This window comes from Mytilus edulis, chromosome 2 (genome assembly GCF_963676685.1).
Source record: "Mytilus edulis chromosome 2, xbMytEdul2.2, whole genome shotgun sequence".
Classification (NCBI taxonomy): Eukaryota; Metazoa; Mollusca; class Bivalvia; order Mytilida; family Mytilidae; genus Mytilus; species Mytilus edulis.
In genome coordinates, this window is record NC_092345.1 from 30239646 (window position 1) to 30259779 (window position 20134).

A 20134-nucleotide genomic window follows, 5' to 3' on the forward strand; every position below is an offset into this window, starting at 1 on the left:
CCTGCTGGCATGAAATTTCAGACTCAAATCAAGGTAAAATATATGTGCACAAGTTTCATAGTGTAAAATAAAAGGCATAAATTAATTTTGAAACTTTTCATTGGATATTTTTAATACAATTCTCATGTTTATGCCTTTATATGTTGGTATGCACAGAATAAACTGATCCTTTATAACATTTATTTAATTATATTTACCGTACTTTGATTTCAATAAAAAAAAGAACATGTTCTAATTTAGTTTTAATACAACTTTGTTATTTAATTGCATATTGAGTTGGGTTTTTAACACATTGATAGACAATTTTTAATTGTAGATTTGTTTAAAGTCTAATATAGCTAGGAAAACACCTCCGGCACCAGCAGGCACACCTAGACTTCATATTGATGTAGATTTGCAAAGCAAGTAAGTATTTCTCGAAAACAGTTGGCTAAATATTGATGACAGATCTGAAAACAAAATAAAATATTATTGCAATTTATTTTACACAGTAGTTTGATGGAATTTATTTTTCTCTATGTTATTTCTGTTCAAATCCTTCTTTGCTTGTCCTACTCTTTCACTAAATGTTACACAATCATCAATCTATCCTAAGACAAATAATAAAGAACAGTGGCGGATCCAGGGGGTGGTCCCACGGCGCACCGGACCACCCCTATGACGAACCTCAAATTTTTTTTAAAGTGTCTATTTTTTCAATAACTAGCTAATTAACAAATTAACAAATTAACACTTAAGATCAATCCTTTCATCGCACTAATTGGTTATGGATTACCTGGATACCTGGAGGTGTCACAATGATAGAATACGGATCAATGCGTTTTCACCTGCATACATGTAATTAAATTGTCAAAACAGCTTGTCAACATGAAGAAGTTGACTTCTTATTTTGAAAGGTAAATAAAAAAAAAAAATTGTATTTTTAAGTGAAATTTCCATATATAATTGCATTGTCCAACTAACGGAGTCTCGTCTCGGTTTTAAATTTCATTTATGTACATTTGAAAAACAATCATTATGAATGAATTAAATTAAATTTGTTTATCTATCTCTTTGAGCCCCCCCCCCCCCCCCCCTCCCTCCTCCTTTTCTCCTCCCTTTTCCTTCCTAAAAGCTTTAAATGTTTAAGCACGACTGACTGACCTACTATATATTTTAGGTCGTCAAGCTGCCCTAGTCCCAAACGCAAGTTGGAGCAAGATGACAATGTTCAGCCTAGAAAACGTCACAATTCAAATCTGCTATCTATGTATACTTTGTGTAGTTTATATGTTGTATGCCTATAGTTGTTATGACTTTGGTAAATAAAGATATAAGTGACAAGAAAATCTAGATGAACTTTGTGATAGTCGAGGGAGCTCATCTGAGGAGTCACTTTTTGATACAATTGTTAAACCTTCATGTTCACACGCTTGAGACATTGCATTTTTCTACTAAATATGATGTTGGTAATTTTTCATATAAACAGCAACTCAGTGAAAAACCTCTTTTAGATATGGCCTATGCTCACGACAGGCTTACAAAACATTTTGGTAAAGACGGTAAAGAGGCCAAAATATCACATGAATTTGCTAGGGAAAAGGCACTCAATTTTCTTGCTGTGATGGAAAATACCAAAGATAATATTAGAACTCAATCAAACACAAAAAATGCCGAAGTTGTAAGAAAAAATCGCGAAATCTTGTCCTCTGTTATCAAATGTGTGATTTTATGTGGGAGGCAAAATTTGACTTTACGATGGCACAGAGATGAATCCAAGCATATTGTTGACAAAAACACTAATATTGGCCTTGCTGGACTTTCATACCATTCAATATTCATTTGGGACCACCCCCAAATTTTTTTCTGGATCCGCCACTGAAGAATAGAAAGAAAGGTTATCGGTCTCATCCGAGTGCTCCTAAACAGGAGAGAATTACGAAAGAAGAAGTATGGGGTATTCCATCCATGACACAAAATCAGTTTATGCACAACAAAAACACAAAACCAAAGGAAGAGGTCATTTATTGGTAACTCCTCAACTATATTATGACACAAAATCAGTATATGCACAACAAAAGCACAAAACCAAAGGAAGAGCTCTTTTATTGGTGCTCTTCATGTCAAAGTAACTCCACAACTATATATGAATTGAAGAACAAAACCATGGAGTAATATCAATAGAATGAATCAAGGAAAGAAATCAATATTTACTGTCATGATTGATTTCTCCTGAAACTATCATAGTGATTAAATTTATGAGAGGGAGTAGAAGGGGTCCTGATCCCGAAATCCCAGGCTTAAAAACACGAAATCCTGAGGTCCCGAAATTCGAAAAAAAAAATTCCCGGATCCCGAAAGGGTCAATCCCGTTATACTGAGCTTAAAAACACCTGATCCTGGAGTCCCGATATAAGTCCTATCCCCCCTCATTTATGAGAAAAATAACATTTTTACCAACATTAACATCTAGTCATCATGCTGACATACATATAACACTAAAATTTATTTTGTGTTGTTTGGTTGCTGTCTGTTTTATTCATATTACATATCATTCTCTTTTGCCAGTACTACTGATGATGTAGCTAATTCTCCAAGACTTCGGTACACCCATGCCGAGTCTCCTAGGACTCCTACACCACCACCACATGTACCCCCAGCACCAATACATCTTATGTTACCAACAATGTATGATGAAGAAGATGAAGACGAAGATGAGGATGAGCTTGACACAGAGAGGTACAAATTTTATAGTAATAATATATATTTTTTCAGTTTGGGGAAAAGATTGCACTTTTATTGCCATAGCCATTGGCTAGTTAGCAATTTTTGTTTTAATTGCTATCAATTTTGAGCTCACCTAGACTGACACTCCAGATGAGCTATTGATGTCTGTTGTTAACTTTTTCAAAAATCTTTGCCTTTGAAAGTATTGAACAGATTTGAACCAAACTTTGTGAATATTCCTTGAAGATTTTGATTCATCAGCAAACATGACCACCATTGCAAAAAATACTGTAAATTCAGAAATTATTACGAGGTTTTTATTAATTCCAATAATGCAACTTAGTTAGTATCGCAATAATACGTACTTTCATTATGGTTTTTTGATGCATATATCTGTATGCAGCTTTTCCTGAAATCTCAATTATTAATCTCACATTATATCCATTCTTCCAAAAAAAATGCACATTAATAAACGCACACAATAATTTCTGAATTTACAGTAGAACGATGGGATGAATATTAATCAGGTTGAGATCAATTTATTTCAATCTTTCATAAGAATTTGACAGCACATTTAGAAGTGTTTGCCTCATGAAATATTAATTTTAGCAAACTAACTCAAAACTATCAGCTCTTATAGTTGAAAATGGTAAAATTCAGAAATGATTTACTGGACAGTATACATGTACATATCAATTTACCATGACAATTTCAGAAAAAAAACTATGCATGTATAAAATCAAGAGGAAAAGTGTTAAATTACAAATAAAAACAGTGGATGGGTATCTATATAGATCTTTAAAAAAAAAATCAAAATCTCTGAACTTTTTGTGATATTTTATGGTTTATCTCATTTTAAAGTGGCTGTGAAAATGAAAAGATCAATATAAAAAAATGATAAAATGTTAAGTATTTAATCTTTATATTTAAAGCATAGTATAAAATCTGGTAAAATTGGTAGTACCAATTTGGTACTCATAAATTTCAGAGTGAATTTAATATTGATGGTTTTCTGAATGTATATAATTTATATTTTGCTGGTTTTCAGAATGTATTTATGGTTGACTAGTTTTCAGAATGTATTTATGGTTGACTGGTTTTCAAAATGTATTCATGTTTTGCAGGTTATTAACCATGGCAGAAGAACACATACATGCTGATAAGAAATCTGAATCTATCAATGACTTCATAGAGACCGTGTCGTCTGCTAACCATTGTGTAAATGACTTGCCTGGATACACATTTACCCATGTAAATGGTCTAACTTCAAAGGAAAGCAAACTGGAGATTCATGCTAACGGTGAAAGTGATGTGGTCTCATGGGAGAAGGAGGATGTCAATGATTCATATGATTATTCTGATTCTGAATATTCGGGACAAGTTACTAATACCCCAAGAAGTGAGTTTGACTCATACCAACCCCATCCTCTAGAGAAAGTCTCAGTAAAATTCAGTGAGGATAGAAACGTTACAATTGACATTACTCCAAGAAATGCTGGTCATAAGGTATCAGAATTAAGTAGAAAGAAACCAGAGAAAATTTTAGAATCGGAAGAGCTTCAATCAGTTTTGTCTGTTTCAAGTGCTAATACACAAGAAGTTCCTGTGAGTTCACGCAATAAGACAGTCTCATTAACTGAAATGAAGCATGAATCAAAAACAACGAGAACTTTGACTAACAATAAAAGTTATACAAGATCAGAAAAACCAAAAAATGATAATCTGGAATTCAACTTCAACTCTAATGATCATAAAAAGTGTGATAAAAGTTTCAGCAATAGACCAGCATCAGCATCAAGTAATAGACCAACTACGCCATTAAGTTCTGTCACGGTTGCTTACTGTGATTTGGATAACGCCAAAAAGAGAAAGCGTTACCGTGGACTGAAAAGTGAGAAAGACGTAGTAACTTTAGTTCAGCAGATGCAAGTTTCAGACAGTGATGAGGAAAAACAACAGGAAGTTATAACACCAGATAAATTAGATCCTTGGATGACAACAAAAACCACATCACAACCTTCAAAAAATTACTATGAGCTTTCACGCCAAGTAAATCAGTCGAATGTTAAAGCACAGAAAAAGGAGAAACTTAACTCTCAGTTGGTAACTGGAGCTCCTCTTGTTAAAACAATCAAAACTATAGAATTGGATGAATCTGGCAATGATATGAAAGAAACAAAAGTTCAAAGTAATATTGATAAACAAACAAATGAATTATATGAAAAAGATAGACAGCTAAGGGAGGCAACTAGAGTTAGATCAAAACCTAGACCTGTTAGTGAAATGGTAGGATTTATAGTATTTTTTCAATGCATGCAATGTAAATATTTAAGCAAATATGGTCATACAAGAAAACTGTGTACCTATGGAAAACAAAAAAAAGATAATTAATTTTACATGCATTTTACTTATAATTATTTGAATTTCACTGGAGTTTTATTTGTATAAAAATGCCTTGTTTTTAAGACATCATAATTTTTGCTAATTGTTGAGTTTATTAAAGAAAATGAAAACTTAAATTAAGAATTAGTCCTATGCATTGAAATAAACTTGAGAAACATTTGGATTCATTTGAATCAAATAACTTTATTGCCCTCTTTAGTTGATTTTGTATGTAATGTAAATTGTTTCACTTGTAGATCAACAGAAACCGTAGTGTAAAAAAAGATAATGAAGTCCTTAAGAATGGACACAGTACAAAACCCGAAGAAAGTCTTAAAAAGGTATGGACAGGTATCTCTGTAAGAAACATTGGGAATGTGGTAAGACGTTTAATTTGGAATATTTAACTGGACGGACCAAGTCCGGTTAAACATGTTAAAGAGAAGTAACTCAAAGTTACTTGAACCGTGCCAACATAAATTGAAGTTACTTTATATTAATGTTTTTTTTTTCAATCTTTAAATTATAAGAAAAAAAATAAAATGTATGAATTTTTATACGCCCGTCTTTTAGACGGGACGTATTATGGTATACCGTTGTCCGTCACTTACAACAATAACTCAAAAACACTTTCACCAATTTCCATGAAACTTAAGTGAATTGTTTATATCTATTGACGTAAGCTTCTTTTCGGTTTTTTTTAATATCAGATTTTAAGTTTTGGATTTATGGGGCTTTATTCATAAAAAAGGGGGGATTTTCAACACTTCGGACAATAACACAAAAAGTCTTTCACCAATGTCCATGAAACTTTGGTGAATTGTTAATATCTATTGATGTTAGCTCCCTTTTAATTTTTATAAATTTCAGATCTTAAGTTTTGGATTTATGGGGCTTTATTCATAAAAAAAAGGGGGATTTTCAACACTTCGGACAATAACTCAAAAAGGCTTTCACCAATGTCCATGAAACTTTAGTGAATTGTTTATATCTATTGATGTAAGCTCCCTTTCAATTTTTATAAATTTCAGATTTTAAGTTTTGGATTTATGGGGCTTTATTCATAAAAAAAAGGGGGATTTTCAACACTTCGGACAATAACACAAAAAGGCTTTCACCAATGTCCATGAAACTTTGGTGAATTGTTTATATCTATTGATGTAAGCTCTCTTTCAATTTTTATAAATTTCAGATTTTACATTTCCGTGTTATGAATTTTTATGCTTAAAAAAGGGGGGATTTTCCAATTTTGGGACAATAACTAACACTTTCACAAAATTTTATGCAACTTTGATAAATTGTTTATATCTATTGACATAAGCTCCCTTTCCATTTTTATAAATTTTAGATTTTACGTTTTCTTAAGTAATGAATTTTTAATATACTTAAAAAGGGGGATTTTATGAAACTTTGGTGAATATATTAATGTAACATCCCTTTTGATTTGTATATATATATTTCTAGTTGATCATATAAATTCATTTAAAGCATAAAAGACAAGTTAAAAGAGCAACAGGCGTATCATACGCTAAAGCACAGCCCTTTATTCAATTATGTCAGTCAAACTATTGAATAACACTTTAAGGTTCTAACTCCCTCAGGCAAAGTTGACCTCATATAAATTTACTTTTATTTTTAGATGCTTTTTGGTCACATAAGTTCTATTTAAACATCCTATGCTTTCAATTATTCAAGTTTGAGTCGTGATGATGAAGATATAACCAAAAAATAATTTAAGTGCTATTTTAGTTTTATGTATTGTTTTTTTTTTTGGCACACACTTCCAAAATAATTTTTTGCTACCTTGCTTCTTTTTGTTTATTACTTGAGTAGAAATAAGTTTTTGAATTTTAAATGATATAATTATATTTCAAAAACTCAAATAATTAGTATTTCTAGTAGACTTTTTTGTTATAATGAGCATTTATTTCTTGTTTCAAGGTTCAACGACCATTTTCTGCACCTTCATGGCGAAAACCAACACCAGCATTTAAAGAGAAAAGACCAACACATGTGACTGAAACAAGTAACCAGACAATTGCTACAGATGTAAATGACAATATAACACAAAACGGAAAATCTCTGAAGACGATGGAGATGGCTTATGAGGAACATACATGTATTGGTTCAGAAACAGACGAGGAGGACAAAATGTCTGAATTAAGTTTTGGTCCTGAATCAGGAAGTGAAAATGAAGCAGATTTGAAAACCTCAAAAGATTTAGAAATCGAAAAAATAATTGAAAGACATTTAGGGAAACCTTCCCAAACTGTGAATTTGTCCCAACCAGAAAGCTTGCCACCAAAATTAAAATCAATTAAGAAGGTAAATGCTTTATTACCATATTGCATATTCCTTTGTTTCTTGCTTAGGCCACTCTAATTAAGAGTATGTTTCTAGTCTCTCAACCAACCCTTATTTAAAGGCACTGACCCTATGTTTTTTCAGAAAAAATATTAATAAAAAAAAGGTTAATTTTTGCTATGATTGGAAAATGCTCTTCCCTTAGCATCTCTGGAAACTGTTTGGATTAAATAAATAAGACCTGTTATATTTGAATGTTTTAAGGATTTTAACACTGGTCAATTCAGGTGAGAAATAAAACTGTAGTGTTTTGTTTTACTATATAAATATACTGATCTTAAGGCAAATAAAAACAAACTATTCTACAGCACAGTGGTAGATGTATTGCACATGACCAGGGTGTGCTACAAGCATATATATATTTATGATAAACTGATGTAAATCTAATGACGATAAGCACTTTAAACAACCAACCACTCCACTGAGGAACACTAAGATACTTCATTACAAAGTATGTAAAAGACAAAACAAGAAAATTTGTAATATATTTTTAATATTAAGCATTTAAATCAAACTTTTTTTTATTGGCTTTTTGTCAAGAAAGCTTGACATAGGGATAGTGATCCGGTGGCAGCTATGACCTTGACCTCATTTTCACTGTTCATTGGTCAATGTTTAGTTTTCTTGGTTAATGTTAAGTTTATGTGACAGTTGTAATAAAGCTTTATACTTAGGACTATCAACATAATATCAATGATTAGCAAAGAAGGCGAGACATTTCAGCATGTGCACTCTTGTTTTTCTAGTGGACAATAAAAAATCTCATACTACTCTTACTTTATAAAGACAAATCACTTCATAGCATATGTTATATCAGCTTAATCATTGTAATTCAACTTTTTAATTTTGTTGTAGCCACCTAAATCTTTATCGGAAAAAACAAGTCCTGGGAAAAGATCAACTGCTCATTCACATGGTCACTGTAATTGTCCAAAAGACAGGTAAAATGTGATTGCATATGGATTTTGCTATTGTCCTTTAAAAGTACTATAAGCATGATAAAATAAGCTCAAACATGGATAAAAAGGAATTATTTATAGCAATAGATCAGTTTCTTACTGAATATGTATGTAGCAAAATTTTCTCTGTCATTTTAAAAGACAGCATTTTATTTTTAAAATTTGTTTTAATACCTCTGCTGCTAGGCAAAGGAGGCATTTAGGTTTACTCTCCTCAATCTGTTTATCTGTTCTTTCATACATTCTGAATTTAGTTTACATTCCCTTAATACTTTATATGGCTCAATCAAATGTACTGAAACTTTTACACAATATTAATTACAACCAAACACAGACCAAGCTTCCACCAATGTAGAGTTATGTCCCTTTATAAATCGAAAAATTGCTGAGTTAAATGTCAATAGGTTTGAATTAGTGCATTTACTCTTGTAAATTTACAAGCAGGGGCAAGTGTGTCCCATGGACATGTTTTCTTTTATTTTTATATGAAATATCCTAATTATCATCTTGTATTTTGATATATAGATTTTTAAACAGAGATGCAAACAGATTTTTGTTAATGAAAATAATGATGTTTAATACTATCAAATATACTTCTATTTTAATCTGCTAAATTTGCCACTAATGTATATATTTTCATATATATTTGCAGTAAAGAAGAAAGTAAAAAAGTCAGCACACAAACAGTACAGCTACCTAACAATGATAAACTGTCCAATAGTAAGTAATGCTCAAGTTTAAAAAAATGCAGACAGTGTTGTATCTCAATGTATTTTGTTTTCTATCGAATGATGAAAAATATGAATAAGACAAGAAGCACATCAATCCTGCTTTGAATGTGTATCATATGTCATGTTCTAAATCCATGTAAATCTTAAAGGGAAACTTCGCAAAAAAATCAAAAATTGATATTATGTTCATTCTGTATAAAAATGCTCAAATTCATAGATATTTAAGTTTTATTCCGCTAGATAAGCGATCACCATCGATTTTAAATTTAGAGTATTAATTCTCTGAGTTCCGCCATTTTGTCCTTCTTTCCCGATTAATGAACCGATATGTCTATAAACCACAAAGAAACAAAACTACAGTAACCTATGTAGTCGTAATTGCGTGTCGATATCTTGTCAATCGTACGGTTGTTTTATCCGACTAACTAACCATGGTCCGTTGTTTTTAAACTTGATATTGGAATTAGGTGAAAAGTCAAAGTTGAAATCATAAATAAGTGTTCCGTGAAAATTGTTTTCGAAAATCTAATTTGTTCATAATTCTTTAAAGTAATAAACCGTTTTCAAATAAATTTTTATCTTCCCTCTTCTGATTACCAGCATGGCTAAAGGTATTACTTCCAAAGGTATTGTGAGGGGTGTGAGGTGACACGTCCAGGTATTCAAGCGATTTCCTGTCGGGCTTGCAAGTTCACGCATCGTTTCACTTCTGCAGGTATTGATCAGTGTACACGGCTGATAACATTTAACTTTCCATTTTGAACTATCAGATGTATAATATACAACTCTGTCTTACTTGTCATTACCAAACTCATACGCTTGTTTATAAATAACATTTCTGGTGTAAAGAATATTATTCATAAAAATATAACTAATACCCAAAAAATAAGATTTGATGAAATTAAAATCTATTTAAATATTTTTTCCCAGGGTGAATTTGGGAAAATGTAATATATACTCATTGTCAAAAGTGACTGACAGATTGGAACATACCAGAAATATTGATTTAAAAATATGTACGCACTTGCCGACGATTCGTTTATACGACTGGATAGAAAGTTACGGAACTATAGCGCAATTTAAAATATATACATGTATACATTGAACATAAGAAAAAAACATATATTTTGAATAAATAGGGGTAAAAGTGTTGTAAATAGACTAGTCCACGTATGCCAACAGTATGTAATCATCGAATGTCGATAGACTATTGTATACCAGAAGAACAAGAAGAGAACCAATTTGATTTAAATACAGGTCGATGTATAACTTTTGCTTTGGTGCATTGAAGTTGTGGACATAGTAAAATCACAGATTTATATTTCAATAAGATTGTTCTCGAACAAAGGAAGGAATTCGTCATCACAATTGTTATATATGCCACTGGACGAACACTAATTATCCCGAAGGGATGTGAATATTTTGCTGGGAAACTTTTGAGTATCAAAGTTTCAAATTAATTTCGGGATTTATTTTTTTTCTTGGTATTCAATAACAGAAAAAAGAAAAAATTACTTGTCCGCTAAATAGGGGTATTCTTGTCAGATGAAAGACTTTTAGTTATATTTAAAAAAAATAGGGAAATATGACATTAAATTGGTTCTGTCTTTTTTTTAAACATCGTTAAAAAGATGTGTGTCTAAGGTGAACGCCACAAGAACCCTGTAATACTAGTATGAGAGTATAGCATGTAAACATTCCTTCTCAATAATATGGTTGTATTGGAAATCTTTTCATACAGATTGACAACTCATTGTCCGATATGCATGTAATATTTGCCACATGACGCCCATAGTTCTTTCTACCATCATCATCTTATTCTTTGATATTGCTGTCAACATCGATGGTTCACACCCAAACAAAATGGGAGTAATGGACCTTCAGAGCTTCTCCGTGTTATACACTTGTGAAATATATAGACGAAATTTCTGTATTGAAATGAATATACATCTCACAAACAGGATTTTCAAATAACGATTTTGAGTAATCACCTTACAAACCAATATAAACGTATGGCAAGATATAACCATGAAGGAATTTAGTTTTTGTCAGACACAAGAACTCATCACTATCATAAACGTATACGTATATATGCATACAATTTCAACTATCAAGAACAAGCGGTCGATGTCGATAGTCCGTTTTCTAACTGTTCGAGTTAGACATGTCACTTGTTCATTCTTGAAAGCCTTCATATTCCCGGTCTAACGATGGGAACTGTTTCTGATTGTGTTGACTATAAATGCTTGTATGGTAATTCTGTTGTTTATCTGTACAAGCGGTTGCATTTCCTCTCCTTTCCCAACAAACAAACGAACGAAACGCTACTAGTCTGCTTTCTCTGGAGCTCATCCTCAATGGCTCTTATACGTCAGGAAACTTACATGTATACTAATAATGATTGTTTTAAGAACAACGATGTATTGATGAACTATTCTAAATTCGTCAATATCAGTTATGCATGACTAAAATATAACTTTTATTACAACTACTGTATTACTTATTTGGATTAATGACGGCTATCATGTTCAACATTGCACAACTATTATCATAGAATTAAAAAAAAAATCCTCAAAAATCCTTAAAAAAAAATAATGCCTTAGCTTAGATAATTGGTATTTTTTCACAAAAAGTTCGTGTAAACGATTGTCAAATGAATTTAATTATGTAAGAATAAAATGTTAAAAAGAAACTAAAAAAAACCCCATGTATGTTGTATTTTTTTGTCAATTAAAAACTTTAAAATTGCAATAGTTTCATTAGCATTTAAACACAGCCAGATTTGAATACAAGTTAAGAAATTCCGGTAAAGTCAATGATATCAAACAGATGTACAATGGTATATCAAATTGGGTAATATTGCATTTAGTTTTTATTAAAGATTAAAACTACTATTTTTTACTTCATATTTGAATCTTTACGCCAATTGCCGCTAAGAAAGTAATCAAAAATTGTTTCCTTTTATTTTTATACATTTTCGGATTTACGAATCTGAATTTTATTTTCAATTAATTTACACAATTTAATTATTGAATCTTTATTCTCATCGTGTATTAAATCTTAGTGTATTAACATCGTGACATCATACTCTTTCTAATCCTTTCTGTATATCCTTTCCAAATAACAACATTTATACCTGTGTACGCTTGAACTCACACCTGCGGCTAAATAGCTACAAGGTAAACGAATTGACCTCAAGCCGAGAAATATACAGTGACCTTTACAAAATAATATACACACTCGCTCACACATTAGTTGCATTGAAATGATTATCAAAACAATAACGGTAAATAGACAAGTAAATAGTAAAAATGTTCAATAAATATTTTATGAATTAAAATCTCAACAATAATTAATTAAATTTATTCAAAAACATTTACTAGAGACAGAGACATATAATTTTATAGGAGTTTAATTCAATGAATACAAAACGGTATATGCATATTCATTTTCGTTCATTATTATATTGTGGTTAATAACTACGACCATTCGTCAGCTGTGCGCTTTTAATTACGTATATTGTCGATAAGCTATAAGAGTTAAACAGATTTTATTTTTTCCCAGAATTCAATAAATCGGGCTAATACGTCACGACCCACTCGAGAATTCAACCAAATAAGTTACAAATACTTGATTTTCTCCGTTATTAGAAGGAATTTAAATTTAAAACTTTGCAAATGTGTTTTTTATGTTAAGATGAACATAATTAGATGATAAGTAAAAAATCGCGGAATTTCCCTTTAACTTCTTAACATAAAATAATAAATAAAATAAACAGAGACAAGACAAGACAAGACAAGCAATGATCTGCAATCAACACTAAATTCTTCAAAGGACAATAAGAACCTAAAAGATATAAACAAATTTAACCACTGGCAAAGCTCTTGACTTGGGACAGGCTTATTACTATTTTGTTTTGCAGTGGTCAGTTTTTTTGATGGAGGAAACTTAGAAACCATGATTAAAAAATCAATCATTGATGATAATATATATTATACATGTATGTATAGTTATACAATTGATATAAACTTGTTTATCACATTGACCTCTTGGCCCACAAGGTCAATCCTTGCTGTGACAGTATAAAATGAATATGTTTTTCTTTTGTCCAGAGGTATACGGTGCCTTTGCTAGAGGGAGGTCAGCTCCACCTTTACGGACAGCCAGTAAATTCAAAGTGACAGAACGACCAAGAACCGGTAAACCTGTATACATAACCTCCAAAAATCCTAATGATGTAAGAATTTATACAAACACAACAATCTTAGGATATTGATTTTAATGTTATTTTTTTGTTAACTAGGAATGTGAACTCTGTCTTTTCTCAACTACATTAGATTTGAAAATATATCTGAATAATGTGTATTGCTTCAAATTGTTTGTTTAACAGCATTAGTTTACATTATCATTAGTTCTCATTTTAGGTTTTTTTTTAAATTATATATTGAACATTTATAAACATATTCTATTCCGACATGATTTTTAACAAACCTTTCTTAAATTGTTTGTATATAGAATTAGAAATTATATGGAACTTTTAAAATTCTGGTATTTTACAGTATAACCTGTGTTATCGAACGCCTGGGGACCAACAAAAAATGACGGATTAAACAGGGTTTCGGAATACTCATTTTTTTTCTGCAAGGATAGCCTTATTTTAGGACTAGAAAAATGTGTCAGTTAAAGTAGGATGTTGGATTTACTCTGGTGTCGGATTAAGCAGTTTACACTGTAGTATTTTATAAATATAATTTTAACATGACATCCTTCAAACGCTTTGAGTACACTACCATGGTAAAATATGAATATATTGTTTGGGCTGTTCGATCGTACTCCCACGTCATATGTTTTTTGTATTAATGAACTACCCGACGTAATAGAACGATGAAGTCAGAATATAAGCATTTTACGGGAAAATATACGCTTTTGAACCCGAAAATCATCACAACAAGGAAACGTAAACAAACTATGATAAAATGTGTTATATAAGCCATTTTTGTATACAAATAAGACATATAAGTACAATTTTCATTTAGATTCATATAAATCTATCTAAATATGTTATTTATGAATAGTTTCAGCATGTTACTTATTCGGTTTTCTACCGTTTTTTTACGTCAATTTTATAGTGCGTTTATTAATGGGAACGGCAAATAATGCCTTCACCTAGAGCGCTGCGATCCAAAACATTTGCCGTATTTGTCCTATTAGAATTGAAATAATTCATTGGGGCTTGAATATATCGCTCAGGGTAAAATATTTGTCATAAAGGGCCAACCCGTGGTAAAATCACGATATATTCCAGCCCCCATGAATTATTTCTTAATTAAATTTCTAGTCTGTTTGATGGTTTTGAAATTGGCAGCTAATGACTCTTTGAATGTTTCAGTCTATCAGTCAATATATATGAAAAAGAATTGAGCTTATCATATTTTGAATTGATTGTTGCAGGATTTTGATACTGAAGAAAATCTTGAATGCCAGCAACTTCAGGCCAAATTGGCTGCAAATGGTGTAAATATAAAGGCAGAAACATTAGAAAGGTAAGTCACTAGAGTGTATAGTGATGATTCCTTCCTTTGTAAGGTCAGATAAAATAATATGTGTCTTTCCTTTTCAATCTTGAATAAATAAAGTAGGTAGGTAGGTAGGGATTTTATTTTATTTTACAATTTTATTTTATATTGTGTCTTTAACCATGCTTATTGAAAAATGACCAAAAAAACTTTTAAGATAGGCTATTTCTAAGCTTAAAATATAAGCTAGGTAGGGAAATAAGAGACACACTTTGGTTTTTTTCATTTAGCCTCAATGAAAAAACAAGAAAGCCAACTCTAAACACTTCAGACATGTTATATTAATTGTAAAGTTCAAACCTTCGAAAGAATTTTAACATAATTTTTGAACTGCCATCTCTAATTTCAGGTTTTCCCTAGTACATTGTATATTATAACACCTTACTTCTTCATGTGTAATCAACAACTAGAAATAATACTATCATAATAGAAAATGGGCCTTATTATAAATGTATCAATTTGCAATTTTTGCAATAATTAAAATATCCGAAATATTTTTTTAATTTATTGTAATTGTTATAACAATTTTAGTTAAAGGTACAATGTAATTGAAATATCAAAACCTGTGGAAAACATTTCAAAATAGATTAACATGTAAGTTTTTGTTGTTGTATTTTCAGGGCTTTATATCCTCCATCAGGGAGGACATGTCATTATGAAGTGAATGCAACACTACCTAAGAATTCTTCATCAAAGTAAGTTGGGACAAATACTTTTGTTACAAGCCTAAAACATTAACAATTTATGACAGTTTTGCTTTTTGATAATTGAAAAATGATGACTTTTGTGATTAACAATAACACCAAATATTAAACACCTTATCTTAAACTTTGGTATGACATTTTTAGAAAGAAAAATCTAAATCTTTTTATGTGTATACTGGTATACTTTAGTTAAGGATGTCTGCTTGTCATGTTTTGGAATTTTTGTCAGATTTTCGGAATGCTCTGGTTTTATCCATTTGAATGCCTTAAAAAAATTCCCCACGAACCCCCATTTTTCTTTTTATAAATCTTTTACATGTATAATTATAAGTCATTTGTAAAAGTCTTATAAAATTTTATTTATTTTTTAATAGCATTAGAGAACTTTAACTGGTCAATGATAAAGCTATGAAAAATCAAGAGAGAACATTTTCCCGCCCAAATTTTAATGCCTAATATCTCTAAAACAAGCACATTGACCTGGCTAATATCTCTAAAACAAGCACATTGACCTGGCTAATATCTCTAAAACAAGCACTTTGACCTCTATATTTTTTTTGCTTTTTTGATTCCTCAATTTATTCCATATCAATACATACTAGTTTTATGAAAAGTTATTTATTTTGAAACCGAGTAGCGAACATCCTTAAAGTAGATAAATGTTTACATCAGTTATGCTTTGTAAAAGATAGGTTTCAAATGAAATTATTTGAGTTTAAGTTATTGTCCTTGGTCACCATTTTTAGACAGTTGATATTTTTTTTTATTTATAACCAAATTGAAACATAAGATACAAACAAGCCTGATATATTAAAACCTTTTTAGATCACTGTAATGAATCAATCAAGGCTAAAAGGAAATTAAATTGTTCTGAAAAAACTCTTTCTGAAGAGAAGCAGTCAGTATGAAATGTTTAATTTGGCTGATTTCAAAATGAAATTATGTATTAAAAACTTCAACATGACAACAAAAGGGAAGTAACTTCTGTTCAAATTGTGTCAATTGAATAATATTGAGAACGGAAATGGAGAATGTGTCAGAGACAACAACCCGACGAAACCTATCAATAGCCAGTTTCAGCAATGCTTTTTTACCTTTCATATTGAATGATATACAATAAGCTGGGTTAATTCAATGCTTACAATTAATATAGAAAAATTCTATGACACAAACATACTCATATTTATGAGAGCCTCAACTCTCAACCTAGGTCTCTATCTTATCAGAAAACTTCTTTAACAGACTTTGAAAACTAGAAGTCATCGAAAAAAAAGCTAACAGTATCTTTACCAAAATTTAAAAAAAAAAAGGTTTATTTAAGATTTTATAAATTGATCTAAAATTATGAATATATTTTCAGCTTACTTAGTCACCCTAAAGAATGGTTACCTATAGAATATAGACAGCTGAGACTTGCTGAAAGGGCTCTAAGTAAGTTTAATAGAACATGAGGAAAAATAAGTTTTACATTTTTACTCAGGGGCTAACATAGAACAGGCATCAAACAGCTTTTTTGTCAACACATGAATATGATAATGGAGTTTTTGAATATTACTTGTTATAAATTAAGATTGGATGATTTAGAATACTTTTACTAGCCTAAATGTATTTAGTATAAGATGTGGTATGATTGCCGATTTGCGACAACTCTCTACAAGGGAGAAGCATATCTTCACTAAACTTTACACAGTGTATGAGAAAACAAGCTGCCTTTCTAGATATATAAATTTTGATTAGACATTTTGACAAGATTGCTAAAAAAAATTAATTAAACAATTTTTTTTAGCATACATGTACATGTATGTCTGAATGACTCAAGATAAACTACTTTTCAATATTAAGATTAATTGTTCCTGAGTGGTGTCCCTTTAATTATTAAAAAATAATAGATTTGAACATTTATATTATATTTTGTGATAACATTGATTCAGTACTGAAATTCCATCTATTTAAAAAGATACTTAAAGTAGAAGATAGGCATATCATACACATATGGTGAAAATTGAATGCAGTTTTGGATAAAATTATATTATGGAGCATTAAGCAGGTTTTTTTTTTTATTAAAATCTAAAATACCTTGTTGGATCATGGGGGGGGTTTCTTGGTGTTGGAACCCTTTTTTGTTAAAATAAGTGCCTTTGAATGGGGACATATAGTTGGATCCTCCTTTATCCTAGGTTGGAACCCCCTTTTAAAAATGTCTGAATGGCCCCTGAAATATGACAAAGATTTTTAAGCCAGTGAAATATGTATAGCATAAACTAAGTTAGCATTATCTATCTGATATCATCTTGATTTATTTTTCGTGACTTTTTGATAATATCTAAATTATTTGATGTAATAAATGTATCAACTTTGATTATACCTGTATTTTGTGATTTAGATTTAAAAATTGAATATTTTATCAGAATTCGAGTAGCAGTCTGTACATACAATAGTATGCAAATGTAACATATACCAAAGAAATTAATAAGACAAAATTTTAACATTATCATATTCAGATATAGTTAATAATAATTCTTATATGATTTGCAAATAAGGGAATAAATTGATATGATTGGCCGAGAGGACTTACGGTAGTTGATGTTGACGTTGGTTATTTTTCAATAGACGACGTTGACCGAACTTCTTTTCGTACCCAAGGTATACAAGATGGCCGCAATAATAATACTGACGTTAATAAAATTTACTTTCTTTGCAAGTTAATCGTGAAATTCAATAATACACAAAAACATTCGTTTAAATGATAATAAGAGTTTTTGCAGTTTATTATTATCAGATAGAAAATTTCATTGAGTACATATTTTTGGGCCAACCAACAAATATATTCATGCACCAGGCCTATGCAATGCCATAAATATACAATTTACGTGTGATAGAGGTAACAAGTGTATAATATATATATTCATAATCTCATACCTTAAAGAATTATAAGGATTAAACGCCATTTTAAGGAATTTATTGGTGTATAAACTGGACCAAGTCACTCACAAACATATCATAAAAGTCCGAAACTTTTATTTGTTTGTGATTGAATTGGTCAAGTTTATTCACCAATAAATTCTTTTAAAAAGGTGTTTAATCCTATAATATCCTGTGACTAACACTTAAAATTACCAATTGTAGACAGAGCTAATGAAATAATGTACAAACAGAGAGTGGCAGAAGACAGAAAAGCTAGGCTAGGAGAACTTGCAAAGAAAAAAATTAAGGGAAAGAAAAAAGGAAAGAGTAAAGGAAAAAAGACGGAAGACAGTAAAACAAAATAGTTGGGCATATTAAGGAAAGGGAGATTTTTAAATATCAGTGAAAATGAATGGATGCAGAAATAAGATGAATGAGACATTGAAGATTGTGAAATATCTGTCATTTTCTCAGTACTTTTGTATTTATATTATAAATTTCAAGTAATAAAAAAAAAATCCAATATACAAAAAGGTAGACTTCATAGACAATGTTTTAGATTTAAATGGTGAGAGTTTATTATATTTTTTTCATTCAATAGACAGGTCAGGGTTTAAATATGCAATTTAATCATTCCCTCAATTGGATACTATGCAAAATTGCATTGACGCTATACATTTTAAGTATTTAGATTTTAGAATCTGTGGTTCTATTTAGATTTTCTTATAATTATGAATCTGTTCATTAGCCTATGGAGTTAAATGTGTCATGTTTCCAATTTACTTTATGTATCAAATCTATGAAAAAAATTATACATGTATTCACAACTCTGAAACGGTTTTCTTGTTCCATTGAAATTTTGAAGAAGAAAAAATTTTTGCTGTTATTTTAAATTTTCAGAAGTAATTGAAAAAATTTCGTATTCTTATATAAAGCACCAAAAAAACTTTCTACCTATTACAAATTAGGCTGTGAAAGGAGATCCCGTGCTGAATTTTTTAAATGATGATTCAAAGGTGGTGTTCTTGTATTTAGGTGCTTTATTTTCTGTTAATTTTTCTGTTTGAATGATTGCTGACTAGATAAGATGCCTTCATTGGTTTGCCATATTGAATATCTTGATGTAACAAAGATTGTTTAGTGCTGTGCACTATAAACTTTAGATTTTATATTGAAAAATCATTCATATATCCGTCCATCATATGTTCAGTATTATTTGCACATAAAGTTTTTAATTGTCCTAGGAAAATGATTTATGTCTTTCTATGTAAGTTTGTCCCAATTATAGAAAAAAACATTCCATTTACTGATGCTGAATTGTGATGACTTGTTGATTTCAAGTTGATCTTAGTATATTTTTGATATACATGAATTTATCGTTATTTTGTGCATGTTTCCTTTGATCCTTTTTTGTGATAATTTTCATATCATGCTACACGCTTGAGATGGAAAATTATCGCTAGAAACTAAGCATGCATGTGGCGTTGCTAACGAAATTGACATGAAATTGACAACGTGCTCATAGGTAAAATAGCGATAAAAAGATTATCATAGTTCATCTAAACTGGATTGCCTTTCTCGCTTTCGCCTGAAATCAATCTTGTTGAGATGATCACCGATAATCTATAAATATATACATGTATATGTACTGTGGATTCAATATTATTGGCTGGACTCCATTTTTTGTGGATTTCATATTTAATGAACATGAATTTAAATGTACAAAGAAATACCATTATTTTTATAAGCTGGTATGCAGACTTTGATCAAGACCATGAAATTAAATATCTAGGAAAATGTAATTTTTC

At 30.5% G+C, this 20134-nt stretch overlaps 1 protein-coding gene across 1 annotated transcript in view; it reads left to right on the plus strand.

Moving 5' to 3' along the window:
* Positions 1–19910, plus strand: part of LOC139511911 (putative leucine-rich repeat-containing protein DDB_G0290503) — a gene marked incomplete in the record, with an annotated part of 28722 nt that extends 8812 nt beyond the window's left edge. Inside the window, 12 exon segments of the mRNA XM_071299062.1 lie at positions 344–405; positions 2548–2718; positions 3831–4992; positions 5346–5429; positions 7030–7413; positions 8308–8393; positions 9064–9131; positions 13255–13379; positions 14594–14685; positions 15339–15413; positions 16783–16853; positions 18549–19910. Coding sequence (XP_071155163.1) covers positions 344–405; positions 2548–2718; positions 3831–4992; positions 5346–5429; positions 7030–7413; positions 8308–8393; positions 9064–9131; positions 13255–13379; positions 14594–14685; positions 15339–15413; positions 16783–16853; positions 18549–18691 — 2523 coding nt within the window.
* Positions 19911–20134: the final 224 nt, after the last annotated feature.